Genomic DNA, 23,141 nt, shown 5'->3' with positions numbered 1-23,141 from the left:
GCGCCTAGAACCACTCGGCCACACCGACTGGCTTGCTGGTTTTATCTGTGGACTAGCGAACACTAGCGAACCGTCGACGAATCTGTTTTTGGAGTCTGGTACGGACTGCTAGTGGATAGGCGCTTTGAGCTGTAAAGTTTTCTTTTGCTTAGACCACAAGACCATCCGTATGAGCAGGACCTCAAGCACGTAACTTGGTAGTGTCATGTATTAAAACATCTTGGAATATTTTAGAATTCCTTGCCACTTTCGAGAATTTTTGTTTTATGAAACTCTATTGTACTACTTGGAAACTGAAATGTGTAAAAATATAAATGATTCTAGCATACATTTTTTTGAAGGGGAGGGGAAGAGACGTCATGTCCTCTATGACATTCTTCTCCTTCCTTGTCCCCCTGGGATCTGCTCCTGGTTACAAAGTAAGCCATCTTTCCCCTTGGAGTTCTTGTTAGATTCGCTCTTTGCGTACAGCAACGAAACCGCTACCCTCTAGATCTCTGCAGCTTAGTGAACGCTCTGCTAGTCTGACAACAGTTTCGTGTCAGTAGCTTCAGCGAGAACTAGCAGCGTAAAAGTAACTCTAGCAGCTAGGGCAACTTTTTACGATTGCACCAGAAAAAATTCGCCGTCTCTTACTTGAGTGTCGGTTTCCCTACAGACTTTTATTTTACGCCGACTACAAACGCGGAAGTAGTGAGAAGAAAATAGCACAGAGCTGTTCTAGGATTACTGATCGATATATTCTATGTGGACTCACGACGAGGAAGGGCGTTCACATAATTCTGAGCTGCGATTCTTTTCCGAAAGATGTACTTTAAAAATACTTAATTTCGAAACTGTAGTTTAATGCAGAATAGACGGAATGTACAATTATTTCTTCAGAGATTGCGTTGCTTTTTTTAAAAAAAAGATGTTTTGTGCTCTATGTCGAACTACTAGTGGTGCCATTATCTGGTATTTGAGCTAATTTACCCAGTGAGTTTTAGAGAGATAGAAGAAAATTTAAAATATTTGAGAATGGTCAACAAATTTCGGCTGTCAAAATATTTATGAAGTTGGAATGCAGTTTCGCAGTATTAAAGCGGACAAAAGCGACCGGATCTCATTTTTGCCTTGATATTACAGTATTATGTTTTTTGTGACTAGGTCCTACGTGAGTACGTCGTTATAAGTGCACCTAAGACTAGTGCAAAAGCCGAAACCGACCGGTAGGTCAGAATGAAACGAAAATATTTTCTCTAAATCAATGGCTTATGTGGAAATATTATTGTCTTCCTTGGATTTATTCACATTGTTCATAAAAGCTTTTTATTACGTGAAAATATAGCGACACACAATGAAAATTTAATGTACATCTGTAAAGTTCGTTACAGCGAATTCACTGTATCCAAAGTTGATGCGAATGCAAACGCTGTCCTAGGACACAAAGATACCGCAGGCAACGGAGACATTGAACCGGAATATCGATTATTGCGCTTCAACTATTTGTAAAGAATTCGATTAGAAATTCATTTGCCTAAAACAAGGCGGGAGTTAGCTTTGATACAGAAGTTACGTAATAAGCAGGTCAGCTTTATAGATCCATTCAGAATTGGAAATTACCAGAGGAAAGACAACCAACGACCATAAAGTTATTCAGCTTTCACTAACAATGCGAAGTCGGTGGAAAACAAACTGGAAAACTATACTCTTGTTATAAAAGCAAGTAGAAGAGTAGTATGAAACAGAGGTATAATCTGTTATTCAAGAGAACCTGGAACCGAGGTCTTGGGATGCGTCCTATAAAAACGTTTCAGTGAAAATAGGATTTTTAATTGTTCTGTCTCCATAATACAGGTGGGTACCATAACGAGAAGTTCGAAGGATTCTACAGAAGTGCAGCTTCATAATCATCTCACAGACGGCGGTGAAAACAAGGACAGTGGATATAAATAATTGTAAGAGCAACACTCTCACAAGAATAGTGCAGACATAGACTCAGACGTGGCTGAAATGGTTCATAAAATGAAGAAGAACTAGGTTCTAAATCTGGCTGGGGAATGAAAAATTGTTCAACTGATGTTGTTGTGTGTCTGCACGAGGAGTGACCTGGAGATAGGGCAGTGAACCGGCAGGCGCCTCTTGCAGAGCTGTTGCAGGGGCCGAAGTAACCAGACGGACACCCTTGCTTGTTTTTTTCTGTACGTGAGCTAGCCGTTGCAGCTTCTCCAGTTTCTCTGGTTAGTTTATTGATGGCGGTTGCGTATTTTATGAACCCAGTTTGTGCAGGAAGATAGGGGACTTCTATTGCTTCCCCGTACGGAGATTTTAAGGAAATTATGTGTTGAAAGGTCAACAGCTTGTCTCCTGAATATATGACTATAATGTCATGAAATAAGTCGTGATTAATAAATCTTTTTAATACAGGCTGTTGCGGTTGTCATCAGTTGAAATAAGTTATCACATCTGTGGTTGCCCCTCTTATCACGTGACTTGGTTACACTGAGATAAAAGTCGTGGGATAGCGATATGCTCATATATAATTGTAAAAGGACAGTGAATTAGCGGAGCTGTCATACGTACTCAAGTGATTCATGTGAAAAGGTTTGCGATGTGATTATGGCCGCACGACGGGAATTAACAGAATTTTAAAGCAGAATGGTAGTTGGAGCTAGATGCATGGAACATTCACTTTCGGAAATCATTACGGAATTCAGTGTTCCGAGATCCTCAGTATCAAGAGTGTGCCGAGAATACCAAATACAGACAATACCTCTCACCACGTAGAACGCAGTGGTCGACGGCCTTCACTTAACGACCGAGAGCAGCGGCGATTGCGTCAGTGCTAACAAACAAGAAACACTGCGTGGAATAACCGCAGAAATCAATATGGGACGTACGACGAACGTATCCGTTAGGACAGTGCGGAGTAATCTGGCGTTAATGGGCTATGGCAGCAGAAAACCGACGCGAGTACCTTCGGTAACAACACAACATCGCCTGCGACGCCTCTCTTGAAATGCTGAGAATATCGGTTGGATCCTAGACGACTGGAAAACTGTGGCCTGCTCGGATGAGTCCCGATCTCAGTTGGTAAGAGCTGATGGTAGGGATCAAGTGTGGCGCAGACCCCACGAAGCCATGGATCCAGATTGTCAACAAGGCAGTGTGCAAGATGGTGGTGCTCCATAATTGTGTGGGGTGTGTTTATGTGCTGTGGACTAGGTCACACGGTCCAACTGAACTGATAATTCACTGTAAATGGTTATGATCGGCTACTTGGAGACCATTTGCAGCCATTATGGACTTCATGTTCCCAAACAACGATGGAAGTTTTATGTATGACAATGCGTGATGTCACCGAGCCACAGTTGTTCGTGACTGGTTTGAATAACATTCTGGACAGTTAGAGAGAATGATTTGGCCACCCATATCGCCCGACATGAGTCCCATCGAACATTTATGTGACATAATCGAGAGGTCAGTTCGTGCACAAAATCCTGCACCGGCAATACTTTCGCAATTATGGGCAGCTACTGAGGCACCATGGCTCAATATTTCTGCAGGAGACTTCCAATGAGTTGTTGAGTCACTGCCACGTTGAGAAGCTGCACTATGTCGGGCCAGAGGAGGTCCGACGCGATATTAGGTGGTATCCCAGAACTTTTGTCACCTCAGTTTGTTTGAGCAATTGCCCCCCTCAACTTATTTTTTTATGCAATAACAAATTTAGTCATTAAACTGTCGGATTTGGTGTGGAAGACCTTACCACCCTTGGTGGCCAGATTCCATGTAGAAGATTTTGAGGACAAGACCTTGGACTCTGCATGTTGTAAGCCTGTCAGCTTTTGGAGTTATGCCCATGACACTTTTGCAGTGTGGCTTCATGGCGGAGAGAACCTTTATCAATCCTTGAATCCTCTGAATTCCATTCAGGTAATATCCAAATGCAGTTGAGCTGGAAAAGGACCAATGTTTCCCTTTCTTGGATGTCTTGGTTCATACTAAAACCGGCATAACCCTGGGACATGGTGTGTTTCGCAGGCCGGTACTACTATCTCTACCTGTATTCGGACAGGTATCATCATCCTGCGCAGGCCGGTGGTGTCCTGATTACACTTGTCTACAAGGCATATATGGTGGCAAATAAGGACCGTATACAAGAATAACATGAACATCTCCAAAAAGCTTTCGAAGTTAAGGGATATGCACCATGGAAGATCCGCAAGGCTTTGTAGTTCAAACCGAAAGTGAGAATACAACTTCATAATCTGAAAAGGGAAGGTTCGAATCCATAGCCTTTCTACCTATCGTAGGAAATCTTTCTCCTAAAATATCTCGTATCCCCTCTAAACATAAAATCAACGTTATTTTTCTGCCTGCGCCAAAGATAGAAACGTTTGGATTGTCTGTGGAAGATGACGCTATTCTACGGAACGCAGACATGTGTATGATTCCCTGTCAGTGTGGTTTGTCGTATATCACACCGCAGTTTACGTACGGTTCAACAAGGTTGTGCGGAACGTCGACGCTGTACCCGCCTCCTACAGCCTGATAGCTCTGCCTTACTCTGAAGCAGAAGAATGAAAAACGGTCAGTATATTCAGAATAGAAAGGACCATGGCATGTGTATGCCACATCGTGGTTCTTCTGAAAGACCAGCAACGTTTATCTGTTGCAAAACAAAGACACCTGTTGACGATGTTGCCATTTCTTCCTCAGCAGGAAAGTAAACTCTGATCCCATGAGTGGGGTCGTGTAAGAAATAAAAGTCAGTACTGAGATATTTTTCATTAATTTAATTTTGTTATTCTGTTGCATAAAATCTAAAATACGTGATGGTTCAAATGGCCCTGAGCACTATGGGACATAACATCTATGGCCATCAGTCCCCTAGAACTTAGAACTACTTAAACCTAACTAACCTAAGGACATCACACAACACCCAGTCATCCCGAGGCAGAGAAAATCCCTGACCCCGCCGGGAATCGAACCCGGGAACCCGGGTGTGGGAAGCGAGAACGCTACCGCACGACCACGAGCTGCGGACAAAATACGTGAGAAATGATTTCTGCTGATGTCATTTCTACTAGTCAAAATATTACTATTGTATTTCTGTAGTAGTATTATCACAAACAAAACAAAGTGCCTCTGTATCAGTGACACTTGAAACAAAAACTTTCTTACTTGCACATAGAACCAGTCAGTTTCCTGCTGTGGCAGAACATAATAAATTATTTATTTTCTACTTTGTCTCATTATTTTTTGTAATGATGAGGTGGGCAGCATAATTCTGTTGTATCAGAATACTTTCTCAATTTTTTGGGTACTAATAACTTAGTCGGAAAAAGATATAAATTGGTGTCCTAAATTAAAGCAACAAACGGAAATTCTGCAAGATTTCCTTTATTTTGCCACAAAACAGTATAAATAGGTGATAGTAAAGTAGAAACAGTGTAAAGAATGCAGAACTTAAACAACTGGAACATCCATAAAGGTAGACAAAAATGTTCTATGTTTTTTCCAAATTAACGGATTTGTACACTTTTTACGACAACTGGTTAATGTGCTCAGTATAGGGGGTGACCACATCTGGCAGCAATACAGGGCTGACAACGACGGGACATGCTGTGAATAATGTCGTCAGTCTCATGTTCAGTCAATAACGCCCATTCTTCCTGCAGAGCTGCTCGCAGTCTTGGACAGTGATTGGTGGATGCTAATGTGATGCAAGCCGTCTCCCTGGTGCATTCCAGACATGCTCTATCGGATTCAAATCTTAAGCGCGATCTGGCCACGTCATGTGTGCAATATCTTCCTTTTCCAAGAAAACATCAACCTCCCGTGCTCCGTCAGTACGAAACCTGGGCCCACAGCACATCGCAACAACCGTAAATGAGGTCCCAAGATCTCGTCACGATACCCGGCAGCAGTTAAACCTTGCCGATTCATCCGCACAATTTCATGAAGAGAGGTGCGAGTGGTAAACATAATTCCTGCCCACGCCATTAAGGATCCTCCTCGATGTCGGCCTCCTACCACAATGTTTGGGTCCTGAAATCGTGTTCCACGTTCCCTACAGATGCGAATCTATCTAGAACCACTGTCCAGACCAAATCGGGACTCTTCTCTGGAAACAACATTGGCCCACTGTTCGACCGTCCAGATAGCATGTTAGTGACTCCAATCTAGTAGACCTTCACTTCTGTAAAGACGCGTTAGAGATAAACACGCAGCAGGTCTCCGACAATAAAGTCAACTCTACCGAAGACTTCTGCACGCCGTCTGTGTCAATACAACACATACAGTGGATACTGCAGTCTTATATGCCAGTTGCCGTGGAGCACTAAGGCGGTGCCGTCGTGCCCTTATAGCCAAATAACGGTCCTCGCTTCTGAAATCAAACGTGGACGGGCATTCCCTAGTCTTCGGGATACAGTTTCGGTCTCTATAAACTGTCGCCACATGCGAAAAACAATAGAACGATTCACATTAAGCCATCGGGCCAAATCAGTTTGAGACTGTCCTGCTCCCTTTCTTTCTATGGCCCTCCACCGCAGAGAGTCTGGTAGGCATCTTCTCTGTGCCGCACTGCACCGTCTGCGACTGCCTACACAGCGATTGTGAATATGGGTCTACTTGGCAAACACTACCCCGTTTCATGCGTGCTCTATCATCATCGTTGACATTGTTGTCCGATGACTAGAAGGCATAATTTTCCGTGCAGAACACGATCGTAAGGACATCTGGTTAACAATTTGTATGATTATATCGTGAATTAGACACAGGACCGGGAAACAGCTATTTGTTGCTTTAATTTTGGACACCAGTGTAGATTGTTTTTTGATGCTGTGGACAAATATGAGGTTTGGCACTTGGAAAGCTTTCCACTTCAGTTCTACTCTTAAACTGTTTAATAGCAACGTTTTGCTGTCACATATTCTTGATATAAAATGGTAATAGTAGAATTTTAAATGTGGATATTTTTTGGAAGCCTTTGCCATGACTGCTATTGAAATCGAATAAAACTGACTGGTAACAGTAAACATGTCGTTTCATTCGAGATCTGGAACAAATCGTGGACACAGGATTTTTCCAGATTTCATATTGTCGAATACAGCTATATGGCATTAGATACCCTGTCAACCGATTTTTTATAAGAGACGTTGTAGTGCCAATTGTCGGTAGTTTAATCATTCCATTTTTATTGCACCAAAACGAAACAAATGTTAACACGTTATTTGCTGTATGTAACTTAGCATCCAAGGTTGTATCTTCAAACTGAGTTTCGAAGCAGCTAGTACGATTTCAAGTTCGATCCCGAAAACGCAAATGAAAAAAGAGTTCCACCAAGTTTCGAAGCGGATGTAGTTTATTTGTTTTGTTTTCATGCACGCGGAGAAGTTAACGCGATCTCGTATCATGTGTACTTGTCAACCATAAAACATTTGCTTCACTATTCCATCCTTCTAGAACCGAACCTCTTGCCCGCATCTTACTTGGGAGTTCTGCAGCTTACATCTACAAAGCACACACTCAACGACGATACGGTAATAGAGAACATCAAATGTACAAATTTCAAATAATGCACTCATAAATCGTTAGTTACACGGGGTCAAACGAGTTGTGGAGTAATTCCACCAATGGTATACGATAGAATTCGAATTGTTGTCTTTATGACGTAATAAATTCAGGCGAAAGCCTGAATAACACTGTAAGGCACATTTTGTAGAATGTTGCTTTTCTGGTTTAATAGCGCTATTTACGAGATCCTCTTACGCTATTGGTAATAGTTCTCACGTTAATCGTGCAGGTGCAGCGTTATAAGCGACATCAGTCAGGTGTTTTACGCGCTATCCGCTGGAACAACGTTGGATACCGGAACACGACTGACTGCAGGAATGTGGGTCTCACTCCTCGTAACATAAAACGTGTGAATGACGTACGTTAAACGAAAATTAACCCTGACCAGCGGAAAGGAATTAAAAGGAAAAGAGAGCGGGATTCTGGTTTTGAACACGCGTCAGAACATCGGAACATCATAAAGATCATGAAATAAACAATAACATAAACAAAATGCATAATTAAATTTTTATATGAAACCTCCAAGGCTTTTGTGATTAAAACTGGTATAAGACAAAGAGATGGATTATCCGCATTGCTGTTCAATTATGTACTAGAAAAGGTAAACAGGAAATGGGCAAAAGAACACAAGAAGAAGGAATTTATAAAAAATCATAATTTGCAGAAAAGGGGATCGTCTGAGAATTGATTGTTCGGCTTTTTCCGACGATCTTGCCATTTTAACCGGATCTATAGAAGATGCAACAATACAGATCAATCTCCTAACAAAAATAAGCTTCAACAGCAGGTCTTTGGAAACAACAGAGTACATGGCAGATTCAAAGGAGGCACCGAAATACGTGGAAATTGTTTATGGGAGTATAGAAAGGGCAGCAAGATTAAAATAGCTTGGAGAAATAACACAACGACTTGCTTTGGTGACACAGAAAAGAGGGAAATAAAATAATCAGGAAAGTCTTGGGACCAAAATATGACAGTGGAAAATGGAAATTAAGAAGTAATAAAGTAGTTTATGAAAGAATATAAGGAATATTAGACCCAATGAGGAAGAGAAGAGTTGTATTCTATGGACATCTAAAGAGCCTAGATGAAAAATTAATAACGAAAAGAAATTTTACCTTTTTTGATAGAAACCCAAAACATCAATTATGCGATTCAAAGAAGTTAAGAAAGACCTACGTTAAATGAAAAAAATGAAGGAAGAAATAGGAGAAAGAGAAAGTTTCATAGTAAAAGTTAAGTTTCAGGGGGTTCCAGGAGAAAACAAAGAAAAACACAGACGCTTTATGGACAAAAGAAAGAAAAGATCAACAAGAAAAAAAAAGGGAAAAGATAAAAGACATAAGTTATTTCATGTGGTCGTCAGTAGACCAAACCAATAAAAAATAATCGTTTGCGTACCCCAGTGCTTTTTTAGCGTAACTTCCAAGAAATTGCAAGTCAGGGAAATACATAATTTAAGAAGCATTTGCCCGAAAATTTGAGAAGTAAATGTGCCACACAATTTATTTAAGAACTATAACAGCAAAAAATTTCTCACAACTTTGATAACGTCTAATTTACACGATAGAAAATCGAGATGTGCGCTCACCGATATCGGTATTACGAGGAAACTTCAGGAAGTAAGTTATACATGTCGCCGCACGCTATCAAGTGGCTCCATGACAAAAGACAGATTTCTAAGGTCGAGGAATTGAATGATTGGTAGAATGTTCAGACTTTTCTTTACAGAGACTTGGTGACTACGTTGAAAACTAGTGGCTTGTATCTGTGTCTCTTTGAAGTGAATGTAGCATGCAATAAAAATTATTTGGCCTGCCATAATTCTATGTAACTCACTTTTTGAAGTCCCCTCGTATCATAGTAGACTGTAGACTATGGCTATACGAGGGTGTAAATCAGGAGAAAGCTGTTTCTATAAATTCCACCAAAGTGCGGGAATTTAGAGTTTGTGGTATTTCCATCATAGTGGAGGGTCTTTCCGCTTATGTCTTGCACTTCTTAACTTCCTATGGTTGCAGGTTGTACCCTGTAGACTCACAAGCCGTATCGGATTTGTCGTAGGCAGTAAATACGTTCACCCTGCGTATTGCATCTTCACCTGGCTGTAATGTTATCTGCAGCGGTCTAGCTGTGTTGAACGCTCGCTATGAGGCCAAAACTTTTCGGACACCTAGTAGTGGGCATTAATATCGGATTTGTCCACCCTTCACCTTTATGGCGGCTTGGACTGTACTGGGGACAATTTCAGCGATGTGTCTAAATGTCTGTGAAGGAATGGCGACGATTCAGGTCGGGACTCCGGGCAAGCCAGTCCATCGCAGGAATGTTATTGTCCACTGTCCATTGCCTCACAGATTCTGCTTGTGATAGGGTGGACAGTCACGCTGATACAATCAGTTGTAGTCTGCGAACTGTTCCTCTACTGGTACGCAACAAACGACGCTTTAAAATGCGTTGAACTTCTTTCGCATTTTGCGTTTTCTGAAGCGCAATAAGGGTCTACAACCGAATTATGAGAAACACCTACATATCGTAACACCACTCCTCCTTAATTCGTTGTCGACACTATACACGACAGCAGGTAGCCCAAACCCTTCGACCCCATTCGAAAAATAGCTCTGAGCACTATGGGACTTAACAGCGGAGGTCATCAGTCCCCTAGAACATAGAACTACTTAAACCTATTTAACCTAAGGACATCACACATATCCATGCCCGAGGCAGGATTCGAACCTGCGACGGTAGGGATCGCGCGGTTCCAGACTGAAGCGCCTAGAACCGCTCGGCCACTTCAGCCGGTCTTCCACCCCATTGCCACAGCGTATAGCGTAATGGATCATTCCGGTGCGTCACTCTTTACACCACCTCAGGCGTAATTTGAAGGGCTTATTGCAATAATGGTACAAGTCCATTACCTCCACTTTTCTGCCTATAATGCTTTTGAAATTAATGATCCAAACAAACAGAAAGAAAGGTTCATCTCTAGAAAGAAGCCATATGCTCGAATATTTCTGGTATCTCAACTGCAGATTTTTGAGCGCTCATTTAACTTTATGACTCTGTATCTCAAAGTGAACAAAAATTGACTTGTTGCACTATTGAAGTAAGCCCTTTATTTACCACTGACAACAGAAATGTGTGGTTTATGGCAGGCTGCTCGAATTTTATACCCCATTCGTTTTAAATCCCTAAGCATGCTAGCTGGACTTGTGGTGGTGCTCTGAAAAGCGCGAGTGATTCCTTCTGTTCACTTCATGCAACTTTTTTAAAACCACCTTCCGCAATGTTCGACGGTTCCTGTCCGCCAATACATGAAGCCTGGCTGGTCGTGGTTAAGCTGCTGTCGTTCCTTTGCGTTTCCACCTCACAATCACATCACCAACAGTCGACTTGAGCAGCTTTAGATGGGCTGAAAGGTCCTTGATTGGTCTTTTATTCCGGTTCGAAGTCACTGAGCTCTCATTACTGACTCATTCTACTGTTACTGCTTCTCTATTGACAACATAGTAATTCCCGCCTCCTTTTATACTGTCAGGATTGTCTCTCGTGACGTCTAGTGGTCAATTCCACATTACATAAGGGTGTCCGAATACTTCTTATCACATAGTGTAGCTTCTAATTTTGTAGAACCCTTTGCCATCACGGAGACTCTTAGTTTTCATACTGTTTTATTCTACAACAGTTAGATGAGAAATTTGGGATTGGAATATATAAAAATAAGAACGCTTTCAGTTAAAAGTCCTTGGGGGGAGGAGATCTTATGACCACCCTAAGCCTCACTCCCCTTTCTGGATTCTCGCCTGTCACTAGTTTTCAGACTTATTTGACCACCAGAAGGGATCTCTCGCGAGAATTTGCTCTGGTAACAGAATCCTGACTCGGTGGTGAGATCACTCCCCTCGCACTCGCGACGGTGGTGACACCTTGGCCGCCATCGAGCTGACGTACCGACCCTCCAGGATTGAAGACACTGAGATAACTCTTGCCTACCGGCAATGCCACAGGAACTAGTAAATTGGAACACAGAAGAGCAAATGTGATCGCTAAGTGAACACGAGATATTGGGCACGGCTGAATCGTTACCTCCAGCGCAGAGCGCCTAAGGCGTACAAAGAAAGGTTTGCGCATGCGCGTGTACTGACCGTCTTTATTCATGCCCATCTGCAGGCACTTGCGGAGGCGGCATGCTTGGCACTGGTTGCGGTGCGCCTTGTCGACCACGCAGCGGCCCGTCCCCGCCTGGCACCTGCGCAAACACAACACCAACACTGCTCAGGACGCATGCCAGCGCAGTAGGAAACAATGAAGGACGAACCATCTAAGCTACTTATTTGCTAACAGATGTAAAATAGACATTGATCGACAAGAAAGAAAAAAATTAAGGAACACAGAAGGATTTTAGCACATACATCGAAGCAGTTCAAAGACTTGTTGCTCGGTTGGTTACAAGTATGCTTGATTAACACGTACGTAATACGGAGACGCCTCGTGAACTCAAATGGGAATTCCTGCAGGGAAGTCGTTCTTTTCGCGAGACACTATTGAGAAAATATAGAAACAGGCACTTCAGACTGGCAGCAGAACTTATCTACTGCCGCCAGGGTACATTTCGAGCAAGAACCATGAAGATACGAGAAATTAGGGATCGTACTGAGGCACATAGATGGTCGTTTTTCCCTCTCCCCATTTGGGAGTGTAACAGGAAAGATAATCGCTAGTAGCGCAACAAGGTACCCTCCGCCATGCATCTAAGGTGGCTTCCGCAGTACGTATGTAGATTTATATGTAGATGATGGTTCCTGCAAATTAATACAAAAAATAAATGTGATATTCTAGCCAAATATTTCAATACACTCCTCAATTGCGAAGCACCATCTGAACAACTAGGATTTACAAAACAAGCACCAAATTATGATCCGCTTCCACCTCACACGAAGAAATAGTGTAGATAATCGATCACTGAAAATCAATAGAGCACCTAGCGAAGATGAGATTATGTCAGAGTTATGGAAATTGGACCACGAAGACCTAACACCTAAAAGCGACAGAATCATACAAAAAATCTAAAAAACGGAGAAAACCGCAAAATAATGGAAGAGTGCCTTCTACGCCCAGTTTATAAGAAAGGAGAAATGCAGATGCGAACACATACAGAGGAATCTCACTTCTTCCAGTTACTTATATAATTCTCTATAAAACTTTGTTGAACCGACTGTAGCGGCACCTCCACCCGACATTCAGCGACGAACCAAACTTCCATTTATCTGGAAAGTTTAATCACCACAGTGTGAGAGATTGGGGCATTGAACATCCTCTTGAAACTGTGGGCACAAACGAAATTCGTCGGAGGCCAATCTTTCTGTGCAATGTTACAGACAAAGCTGCATGGCCGTTTCTCTCCTGTGAGAAGATTGTGACGTGTGCCTATTACCTAGACATTTTACATTATGGTTATTTCCACAACTGACTGATGATTCCCAGAATTTCATCTTCCAACAAGACGGGTCTCCCACTCATTGGAGCATCGATGTTTGTTGCTATCTAACGACGAGCTTCCGCGTCGTTGTATTGGTTGTGGCTCTTTCCTTTGGGGATACATTAACCAACATTTTTACGTATACTCAGTGCTAAGAAGTCTGAAACAGCCCAGAGAATTCATCAGTGCTACTGTGATGCCCATGTTGGTACACAAGGCGTGGAACGAATTTGACTACCGCTACGACATGTGTCGTGTGACCACATGGGTACTCACAGTAAAATTTAAACTTGGGGATTTTTATGGTTCTATTCATGCTTCGATGATATTTTTATGCGTAATGCTTTGGAAAAACTAGTTTCGAAAACGAATGGATCATTATATACTCTGATGTTTCGGCGCATATCTACAATTTCCCGTTTGCGATTTGTAGCTGGAGTCAGCCCACGTATCTCATGTGACGCTCAGTGTTGACGGGAAGCGGAATTTTATGTGCCTATTCGTTAGAGTGCTTCGAAATTAGTCTACGGCGATGTTTATTTTATCAGTATATATTAACAGGGGCAATAAAACACTACGAATAACCAGTACTCGTTCTCTATGTCTGTCTCCTCCCCTCCCCTCTCTTTGTCCATCTCCTACTCCCCTTTCATCTTCCCTTTCTCCATCCGTTTCTTCTCTCCGCTATCTCTGTCCATTTTCTCCTCATCCTACTTCTGTCCATTTCCTTTTTCATCCTCTCTCAGTCCATCTCCTGCTCCCCCTCTCTCTGTTAATCTCCTCCTGTTTCCTTCTTCTGTCTAACTCCTCCTCCCACCTCTCTATCCATCTCCTTTTCTTCTCTTCCTTTGCCATTTTCCCTCCTCCTTTCTCTGTCCGTCTCCTCCTCCCTCATATCTTCGTCCCTCTTCTCATCCCCCCTCTCTGCCAGTCTTTTTTTCCTCCCCTTTCTCTTTCCACGCTATCACACCTCCATTCCAACAAGAGGGTGCTGGTTGTCATCCCCACAGCATTTCTTTCCAGATAGTACGTAATATGTGTACCAAGTTTGGTTGAAATCGTTCTAGCGGTTTACGAGGAGATGTGGAACGAACACACACACACGTCCAGCTAACGTGATTTAATGATGCCGTGGAGGGTTCTGCTTACGAAAGAGAGAAGGGAATGGACGGAGGTGATTTGGGAGTGAGCTCGGGGACCGGACATTATCCGCGGGCAGGAAGCAGCAGCGTCTTGAGGGATACCATCTCATCTCCGACGCTCCCCCGCGCCCAGTATCGGGAGGAGGCGGATTGGCGCCGGCGGCCGCGATCCGATGGGGCGGCAGCTGCGCGTGTCTGGTGCGGCTCAGCGCGGGATCCCGGCGGCCGTATTATGGCCGTCCCTCGGGAGCCGGGACCTCGCCGCGCCGCGCCACACCGCCAAATCCCGCCTTTTCGAAATTCATCTGCGCCGCTGGCGGCGGCCGATTGCTTCTCCTTCCCCGGGCCGGGCCGGGCCGATCGCTTTGTGCGGCCGGCTGCGGCGCGCCCGTTTAGCGTGCAGTGATTCACGTCAAGCGTCAGCGTAACCGGCTTACGGATTAGGCCCCCGCTCCCTAATTGATTTGGGTTTCACACTCGGGTCGCGGCTCGAGAGCGCCGGGATTACGCCGAGGGACTCGCTTTAATGACTGCGCCACAAGGCGGCCCCAGCCGGCGCGCCGCTGCGGGCCAGGGAGCGGCGCGGTGCGATCACAGCAGCCGTCAGGCCGGCGTGCCCTGTCCTGTCCTGCTGCTGCCGCGCCGAGTGACGGCTTCATTTTAATGTAGCTGCAGTAGTAACTGACAGCGGAAGCATTACTGTTAATATCTGCAGCAATTTTACTCACTTTCTACTTCAATTATGTTTAGCACATCGACAGAAACAAATGTCACTCGTCTGATTCTTTCGTTTGTTTTCAACCAAACATGTTTGACCCATTTGTACTAGACATTATCAGCGCTCTACATAAAAAGCGTATAAGTGTACATGTTTAATTAGGAGTTATGTAGTGTTTCGTGGCTGGAGATTTAAATAATGCAACTATTTACAATTATACCGTTCTAATTTATCACCTACTGTCTGGGGCTCGTGGTATTGCGGTAGCGTTCTCGCTTCCCGCTCATGGGGTCCCGGGTTCGATTCCAAGCGGGGTCAGGGATTTTTTTTCTGCCTCGAGAATTGTGTGTCTTTCATCATCATTTCATCCTCATTCACTCGCAAGTCGCCGTAGTGACGTTAAAGAACTTGTGGAGCGGCGGCCAAACCGCCCCGCGAGGGGTCTCCCGGCCACCAATGCCATACGCTCATTATTATTATTAACACTTACTTTCATTTATCTACTCTTTTCATGTCTCGATTGGCTCTTCTGTAGGCGCTCGGTGTCCACAATATAGATTTCCAACTGACAGTATATCACACTTAAGCATTCCATTATAGAAAACTTTTCCTGCTGTACACTGTACATGGCCTTGCTCACTTTCTGTTGGGTGTTGAGTGAGAGGTCATAGGTACTGTAACTGTGAGAATGGAAGGGTGGGTTGGGATGGGAGTAAAGGAGGTGTGTTAGTCTCTCTCTCTGTGTGTGTGTGTGTGTGTGCGTGTGTGTGTTTTATTTTTTCTTTCTTATTTTTAAAATAATTTTTTGTATATTTTAGTTTTATTTTTTTCTGCTAGTTTCTAAATACACACACACACACACACACACACACACACACACACACACACACACACACGCACACGCACACACAGACTGTCCTTGTTACCAGACCACCCACCCTCCGTCCATCCCCATCCAACCTGCCACTCCACTCTCGTCCTCTACAGCTCCCACGATCCCTCAGCCAGTCCTACAGCAAGTTAGCAAAGTCATTTTCAGTATGCAGAGGGAAAGGTTGTGTGTAGTGAAATGTATAAAAGCGACCTACTACCAATTGGAAACTGGTACTGTGTACGTGTAATGCTACAGAAGAACGAATGGATACATGAGAATAATGAAAGCAAGAGACAAATCGCAACTCTGTAACTTTAAACAGCTGCATTATTTAAATTCGCTGTCAAGAAACACTGCGATTTCATTTGTATACTGACATAATTTTCTTTCTTATATAAACCACTGATGATGCCTAGAATGAACAGGCGAAGCGAGTTTACTTAAAAACAAGGACCCTCAAATAGAAAACATGAATAACATTGGTTTTTACCCGCATGATAGACATACTAGAAGCAAAAATGATTCAGTAAAGATAGATCCACTAACGAGTCGTTTGCAAGATCATTACGGGAGAGTGGTTACAAGCCGCCCCTGACTGCAGTAGGAAACATTAGCCTAGTTACTACAAATGTATTTGAAACGTAAACTTCACGATGAAGTCCCCATCTAACTGGGCTAAAATTTCACCCGTGGTTTATGGTGGTGAATGTGACTGATGTATGATGGGGCAGCGGCACATTTTGCTGCCTATGTCAGGTTAGGTTGGGTTATTTGAGGGAGGAGACCAAACAGCGAGATCATTGATCTCACCGGATTAAGGAGGGATGGGGAAGGAAGTTGGCCGTGCCCTTTCGGAGGGACCATCCGAGCATTTGCCTGGAGCGATTTAGGGAAATCACGGGAAACCTACATCAGGATGGCCAGACGCGGGATTGAACCGCCGTCCTCCCAAATGCGAGTCCAATGTGTTAACCACTGCGTCACCTCGCTCGGTAACCGATGTCAGACGACATACAACGCGCCAATATGGTCGGTGATGGCTCCAGATTCATCTAACCTGACACCTCTGTAGTTTTCTATCTGGGGTCATCCAAAAGGTGAAACGTTCAGTAATCCAACTGATACGGTGTAAGAACTGAGGCAGCGAAATGTAGTCTTGCCAAGATTTACGAGTTCATCTCGGAATGTTTAAATACACGTCCTGTATGGTTTTCAAGCGAATCTTACACTGTTCTTCCTGCGAAATAGCGGCAAGTTCAGGTAACGATGATGAAGGCGGGTAGCGTTCACGCACCCTTCTCTCCAAAGTGGACCACAAAGACTCGATAATACAGTAGTCTCGATTATCCGACCTAAACCGGCCGCGGCAAGGTCGGATAAGCGGAAAGATGGACAACACGGAAAATAATACAAGAAACACAAAAATTAAACTAAAGTAGGCCAAATGAGTTAAACATTTAATACAATACAAATCAGATTAGACTCAATAGATATTTACTGTGTGAAGAAGTTAGTAATTGTCTTTTGTTTGCCTGCTGTTTGCCGTTTTTTTTGCCGCTAAATCACGTAGTCTTTTAAGAAGTAAAACCACGGTAGACGATGTTTCCTCCAGTTGCTCTACATATTTTAAAGCAGTTTCTAAGGCCTTGTGTCCTTCGTTGTGTAAAATCTTGGGCGCACTTTCCTCCACTACATCCGCTTCTTCGTCTTCTTCTTTTTCGTTTACCATGTTGACTATTTCTTCATCTGTCACTTCAAATTCTTCATCTTGGACAATCCATTCATTTATGTCACCTTCTGTGGCGTCGGCACATCCCGGAACTTTTCGTAACAATGAAAGTAGGGTAGTATTTTCTGGTTCGGTCTGCTGTTGTAGATTTTCATCATCTGGAGGATTTTCTTGATTTTCCTGTAGCAAAATTTTCCAGTATTTTGCATTTTTATTTGCTCCAACACTCTCCCAAGATTGGGCCACGTCATAAGCTACGTCTTTAAAATTAATACGGTTCAAATGGCTCTGAGCACTATGGGACTCAACATCTTAGGTCATAAGTCCCCTAGAACTTAGAACTACTTAAACCTAACTAACCTAAGGACATCACACACACCCATGCCCGAGGTAGGATTCGAACCTGCGACCGTAGCAGTCCCGCGGTTCCGGACTGCAGCGCCAGAACCGCTAGACCACCGCGGCCGGCAATTAATACGGCGCAACTGCTCTAGCATGTCTTCCCCCCTGTCCATAGCATTAATTAAAGAGGGAAGCAAGTTTCTGCGGTAGTTTCTCTTCAGTGTCTCTAAGGTCCCTTGGTCCATAGGCTGACATAAGGATGTGACATTTGGAAGCACAAAAACATGGCCTTTATATCTTGATCTTGAAGTCCATCTTAATTAGGATGACAAGTGGCATTGTCTAGAAGCAACAGTGCTTTGCGGGGCAAGTTGATGGCTTTCAAAAACTTTTCAGTTTGCGGCACGAACTCGTTAAAAAACCATTCTTTAAAAATGTTTGAGCTCATCCTAGCATTTTTTTGGTTGTAATATTTTACCGGTAAAGCATTTCTAGATACGTTTTTAAATGCTCTCGGTTTTTTTGTCTTACCTATCATAGACAATTTCATTTTCAAATTTGCTGTGGCGTTACTGCATGCAAGAATTGTCACTCTTTCTTTGCTACGTTTGTAGCCTGGCGCTGCCTTTTCGGCCTTTGGCGCTATTGTTTTTTCCGTAACATTTTGTAATTGAGACCAGTCTCGTCGCAATTAAAAATTTGATCGCTTGTTAAGTTTTCCTTGTCCAATACCTTGTGAAGTTTATTTCTAAACAATTGAACAGCTTCAAAATTTGCTGAAAGCTTTGCACCACAGACATTAAGTTGCCGAATTACGTATCTTTTCTTCCATCTATCGAGCCAGCCCACACTAGCTGTGAAATCAGGTTCACCTTCGTTTAGTTCGTTACGAAACTTTAAGGCTTTTTCCTGCAAAAGAGTTCCCGACATGGGTACACTTTTATCTCTAACACCACTTCTCAATTTCATTGCGGTTCCTTTTCCAGTCTCCAACTGTTGTTTTCCCGACGTTATAATCTTGCGCCACTTTTAATAAAGTTTCACCATTGTATATTCTTTTTAAAGCAAGTTTTTCTTCCATTAAAACGACCACCTTTTTCCGTTTTGAAGCCATCACCACAAATTTTTACAATAAACAAAGTGCAAACACGTCCACTCCACTACAAATCTAAGTTAGCACTGAGGAGTGAGGAGTAGCAGACGGCGACAATGAACTGAGTATCAACAAACAACTCGTTACGTCACTGACCTGTCGTCGGCTGGCGCACGGCCGACGCGGTGAAAGGGTCGGATAACACAGAAGGTCGGATAACCGAAGATAGGATAATCGAGACTCTACTGTGCTGAGATCTAGTGACAGTGGTGGAAAGGGGAGACGCGCAATTCATTCTCGTGTCCAGAATACCAGTGCCAGTGCTGGGGCCCTGTCGTCTTGAAACACAGTATCGCCATTATGGAACAGATATTGTGCCATTGGATGGATTTCGTCAGCCAAAATCGTCGCATATCTTTGCCACTAACGCGACCTTGCAAAGTAACCAGCAGGTCCTTGCGATACTACGGTATGGCAGCCCAAATCATTGCCGAACTCGTACCACGTTTCACTCTTCGAATGTAAACTTGCCGAGAAGTTGGAAACAGTGTGAAACAAGACTCATCCAACGAAATGACTTTCTTGCATTGCTTCGTAGTCCAGGTTTTATAGCTTCAGCACCAAGTTTTCCTGTTACGGGCGTTTGAATCAGTAATTCCAGCTCGCCCTGCGATTCCGTTTATGGGATTCCTTTAGTGCTGTTTTGGTGGTGACAGCGTTTGCGAGTGCGACGTTCATTTCTGCACTGACTTTCACAGCTGACGTTCTACATTTTTCATCACAGTCCTCTTCAATGACCATCTGTCACAACCACTCAATACACACTTTCGTCTGCGTTGTGACTAAGGGGATGACGTTTTTCCGCTTTCCCTGTATGCGGTATAAATCTTCGATACGGTGCTTTTCGAAACACCAGATACTGAAGTGTCCGTTTCTTACGGAAGGACCCTTCACACGAGCACCAGCAATTCAAATTCACTTAGCTCATGGTCAAACACAACAGCACCAGCCGAAGGCTTGGCTAGGATCAGCATTTATGTTCAAGCAAGCATTTCTCGCGGTTTCTCTATGTTTTTGTCCAACCAATTTATTTACACAGTGTCCAAAGTAGGTGTCACATTTTTATACAGGAATTTTACTCGTTGTAAGTAGAAAAAGGTCCTGTAAGCATGTGATCGGAATCAAACATTTGTTCAGATATGGGCCATTTTACCTGTGCCTAGTGGTCGAGTGGCATAGGCTGTCATTGTGTTGACGTTCTTTGCTCATTTATTTTTTGGGTTTGTCTCTGTACTCATTTCTCAGGCTCTGATGTTGCTTCTTGACATAGCATTTATAGCCATCTCCTATGTCAATCTTTCGGTACGTGTCTTTCTGAGGTTATTGGCATCAGGATATGATTAGTGATTCTGTGGACAGTGAATAATGTGAACGGTGAAATGGACTATGAGCGTTCTACGTGGAAAATGGCAGTCATGGCATTCTGATACGTGGGACGGGGCACTACGTATGTTCTACTCTTTGTACGTCGGTACTTAACACAAACGTTTAGTGAGGGACGGACTGATGCATGAGATCAAGTAGCATAGCCTGCCTGTTCATCTGCCCTTACGAGTAAAACCACACATTTACGGTTATGCGGACATTTAAAAGGATTGGTTATTCAACACCGACAGACTACGTGTACACGTTGTAGCATCAAGAGTCCCTACACACGCAACCAGATCCGATGGCAGCGGGGTTGTTTAAGATTCTTTGAGACGAAGGCCTGCAGAAAGTGTAAGAGTGAGTGCTAACTACACCTAAAATCACCTGTGGTATCAACAGGTTCTGTCATAAGCCAGTATGGCTCGTTTTTCAATAAATATTTATACACGTATTCATAGGATATCTATACATATTCCTAAATTAAGGCCCCCTACCGCTTTTTTTCTGTCTGTATATGAAGCCTAACCTCAGGAACCACAGTAATGTAGGAATTTTCATTTAGTTTTGACTAACAGATAGACTGATTCACGAGGAAGGTTTCGTGTGTATAGTTTACGAGTGCTGCTGCCGAACCAGACTAATCGTCTGGCCGTAGATGATTAGTACTACTCGCGCAAAGCAGGGATGGAACGCTAGTTTTTTTCTACTTTTTACCACCACTATCTTCTAAATGGATATAAGGTAGATTTTTAAAGGCCTTGGATGTAGAAATGGATGTGAGTGTGTGCTTTTCCCAGCATAATTTTAGAATTCCTATAGTAATTTCAACCAGACTTGGTGCAGTTTGACTTACGTAACAGGAAATATTACCATAGGGGTAAGAAATCACCAGTAGAACTTAATTTTTTGGACTACACTTGAAAGTGGCGACATGTAAACGTAACTGTGGAACGCGTGGAACAATTTCTAGCAAACTTGATACCTACCTCATGAATCAAAACCTTATGATCACTGGCCTTTCCATGGGACCTGTGAGAGTAATCGAATGCACCATGACAGCTGTGTACTATGTGAGCATTATTGCAGAGCATCTGCATCCCTTCACGTTTGATGTCTTCTGCGACAGTGATGGCACCTTGCAAGAGGCTAACTGTCCATATCACAAGGCCAAAATAACACCACAATGCCTCGAGAAGCGTGATAGTAAACTGATGTTGATATCTTCTACACTAAATTCGCCTGATTTTAACTCCTATGGAACACATCTCTTACGCACCTACAAACCACTGGCCCATAATTTACGAGAACTAAGTGACCTGTGCGTAGACATCTGCTGCTACATATTCGCGGAAACCTACATTCGGGGAATTGTCAAAGCCATGCCACGCAGAATCGCTGCTGTAATACGTTGTAAAATCAGCGTGCATGTCTTACTACATACGAAAATGCAATGTTTGAGTAAGATACGTCTGATATACTTATCCGGAGGTGCAGGTGAGGTAAGAGAGTTGAAGGGGATCTAAAAATAATCGAAAACGGATTGTACCAGTGCCGAATCCACAGTTTCTTAGGGGTTCTGAACTGACTGGTAATAGCAATGTGCAGAGGGAGATGATATGCAGGAGTGGCACGATTTCAGCAAAACTTGGCATCCATACGACTGAAAAAAAAATGCTATGGGTCTAGGAGACGACTGGCACTCCTCGGAATGCTGCTGGGAGTAGGCAAGGGAAGAGGGTGTCATTTTATAGTAACTATGAAATTCACGGACAAATTTCTTCCACATGTATTACACATATGGATTATTATGTATGAAAAATTGCTGTCGGAATAACACATCCCTATTTGTGGGGGAGGGGTGGATAAGTAAACATAACTCTGGAACATTTGGAGCAATTTCAGCCCAACTTATACTACTGCCTGGGAAAAAAATCGTTTGATGTAGGGATGGAGTATGAAAATGAAGGAGGGGACAGGTCAAAATAATCGAAAGCCGACTGAGGTAATTTCTTTTATATCTAATAAATGATTATGAAAAATGAGTAACCAGGCAACGTCTGTTAATGTTTGGTATCCACTAATATCCAGAACTGAGGTCGGTAATGTATGCAAGCGAGTCGACTCTTGGCTCAGGAATACCAAATCGAAATATTTTTATTTTATTTTTTCGCTTTATTGGGACCTACTGACCCTCTCTTACTCCAGAACAGACACCTTACACATACCAATGTAAAAACAAATAAATCTTCGTGAAAGACTAAAACTACGAATATGTACTGTACTGGCACTCTAACCCAGAACCTATCCATTCACTGACAATTAACTAAGTTACTGTGTCTGAATCCATTTGACCTCCTTTCTACCTTGCAAATCCTTGCTTGGCTTTAACTGCTGATAGGAAGGAGTTGAGGAAGAAATGGCTCAGCTGCAGTCTAGAGATTATTTACAGTCTTATAACAACGTGCATTCCGCTGCAGAGTGAAGTATTCGTTCTAGAAATACACAAACTTTTACCTAATGATTAGTGGTCGTACTAGGATGCATAGTAGATTTATATTCTAGTAACTATCAGATATGAATTATACACTGATAGAAGAAAATAGTAACACCAAAAAGTACTTAATGTAGAGTAATGAAATTTCGGGAATATATTTGTAGAGGCAATATATTTAAGTTATTAACGTTGAAAGGTCACAGGTTAATGAACAGGCGAGATGAGCCATTGCAGATGTGAAATGCTGGTATATTAATAACCTGTGTAACCGACATAATG

General features: G+C 43.0%; 1 protein-coding gene across 1 annotated transcript in view; it reads right to left on the bottom strand.

Moving 5' to 3' along the window:
• Positions 1–23,141, bottom strand: part of LOC126188570 (photoreceptor-specific nuclear receptor-like) — a 252,210-nt gene that overhangs the window by 110,186 nt on the left and 118,883 nt on the right. The window contains exon 5 of the mRNA XM_049930172.1: positions 11,709–11,812. Within this exon, the coding sequence (XP_049786129.1) occupies positions 11,709–11,812 (104 nt within the window). The remainder of the gene's footprint in view (positions 1–11,708; positions 11,813–23,141) is intronic.

Source organism: Schistocerca cancellata, chromosome 5, assembly GCF_023864275.1.
Source record: "Schistocerca cancellata isolate TAMUIC-IGC-003103 chromosome 5, iqSchCanc2.1, whole genome shotgun sequence".
NCBI lineage: Eukaryota > Metazoa > Arthropoda > Insecta > Orthoptera > Acrididae > Schistocerca > Schistocerca cancellata.
Note: the sequence above shows the minus strand (reverse complement) of the source record. Positions and strands in the feature narration are given on the sequence as shown.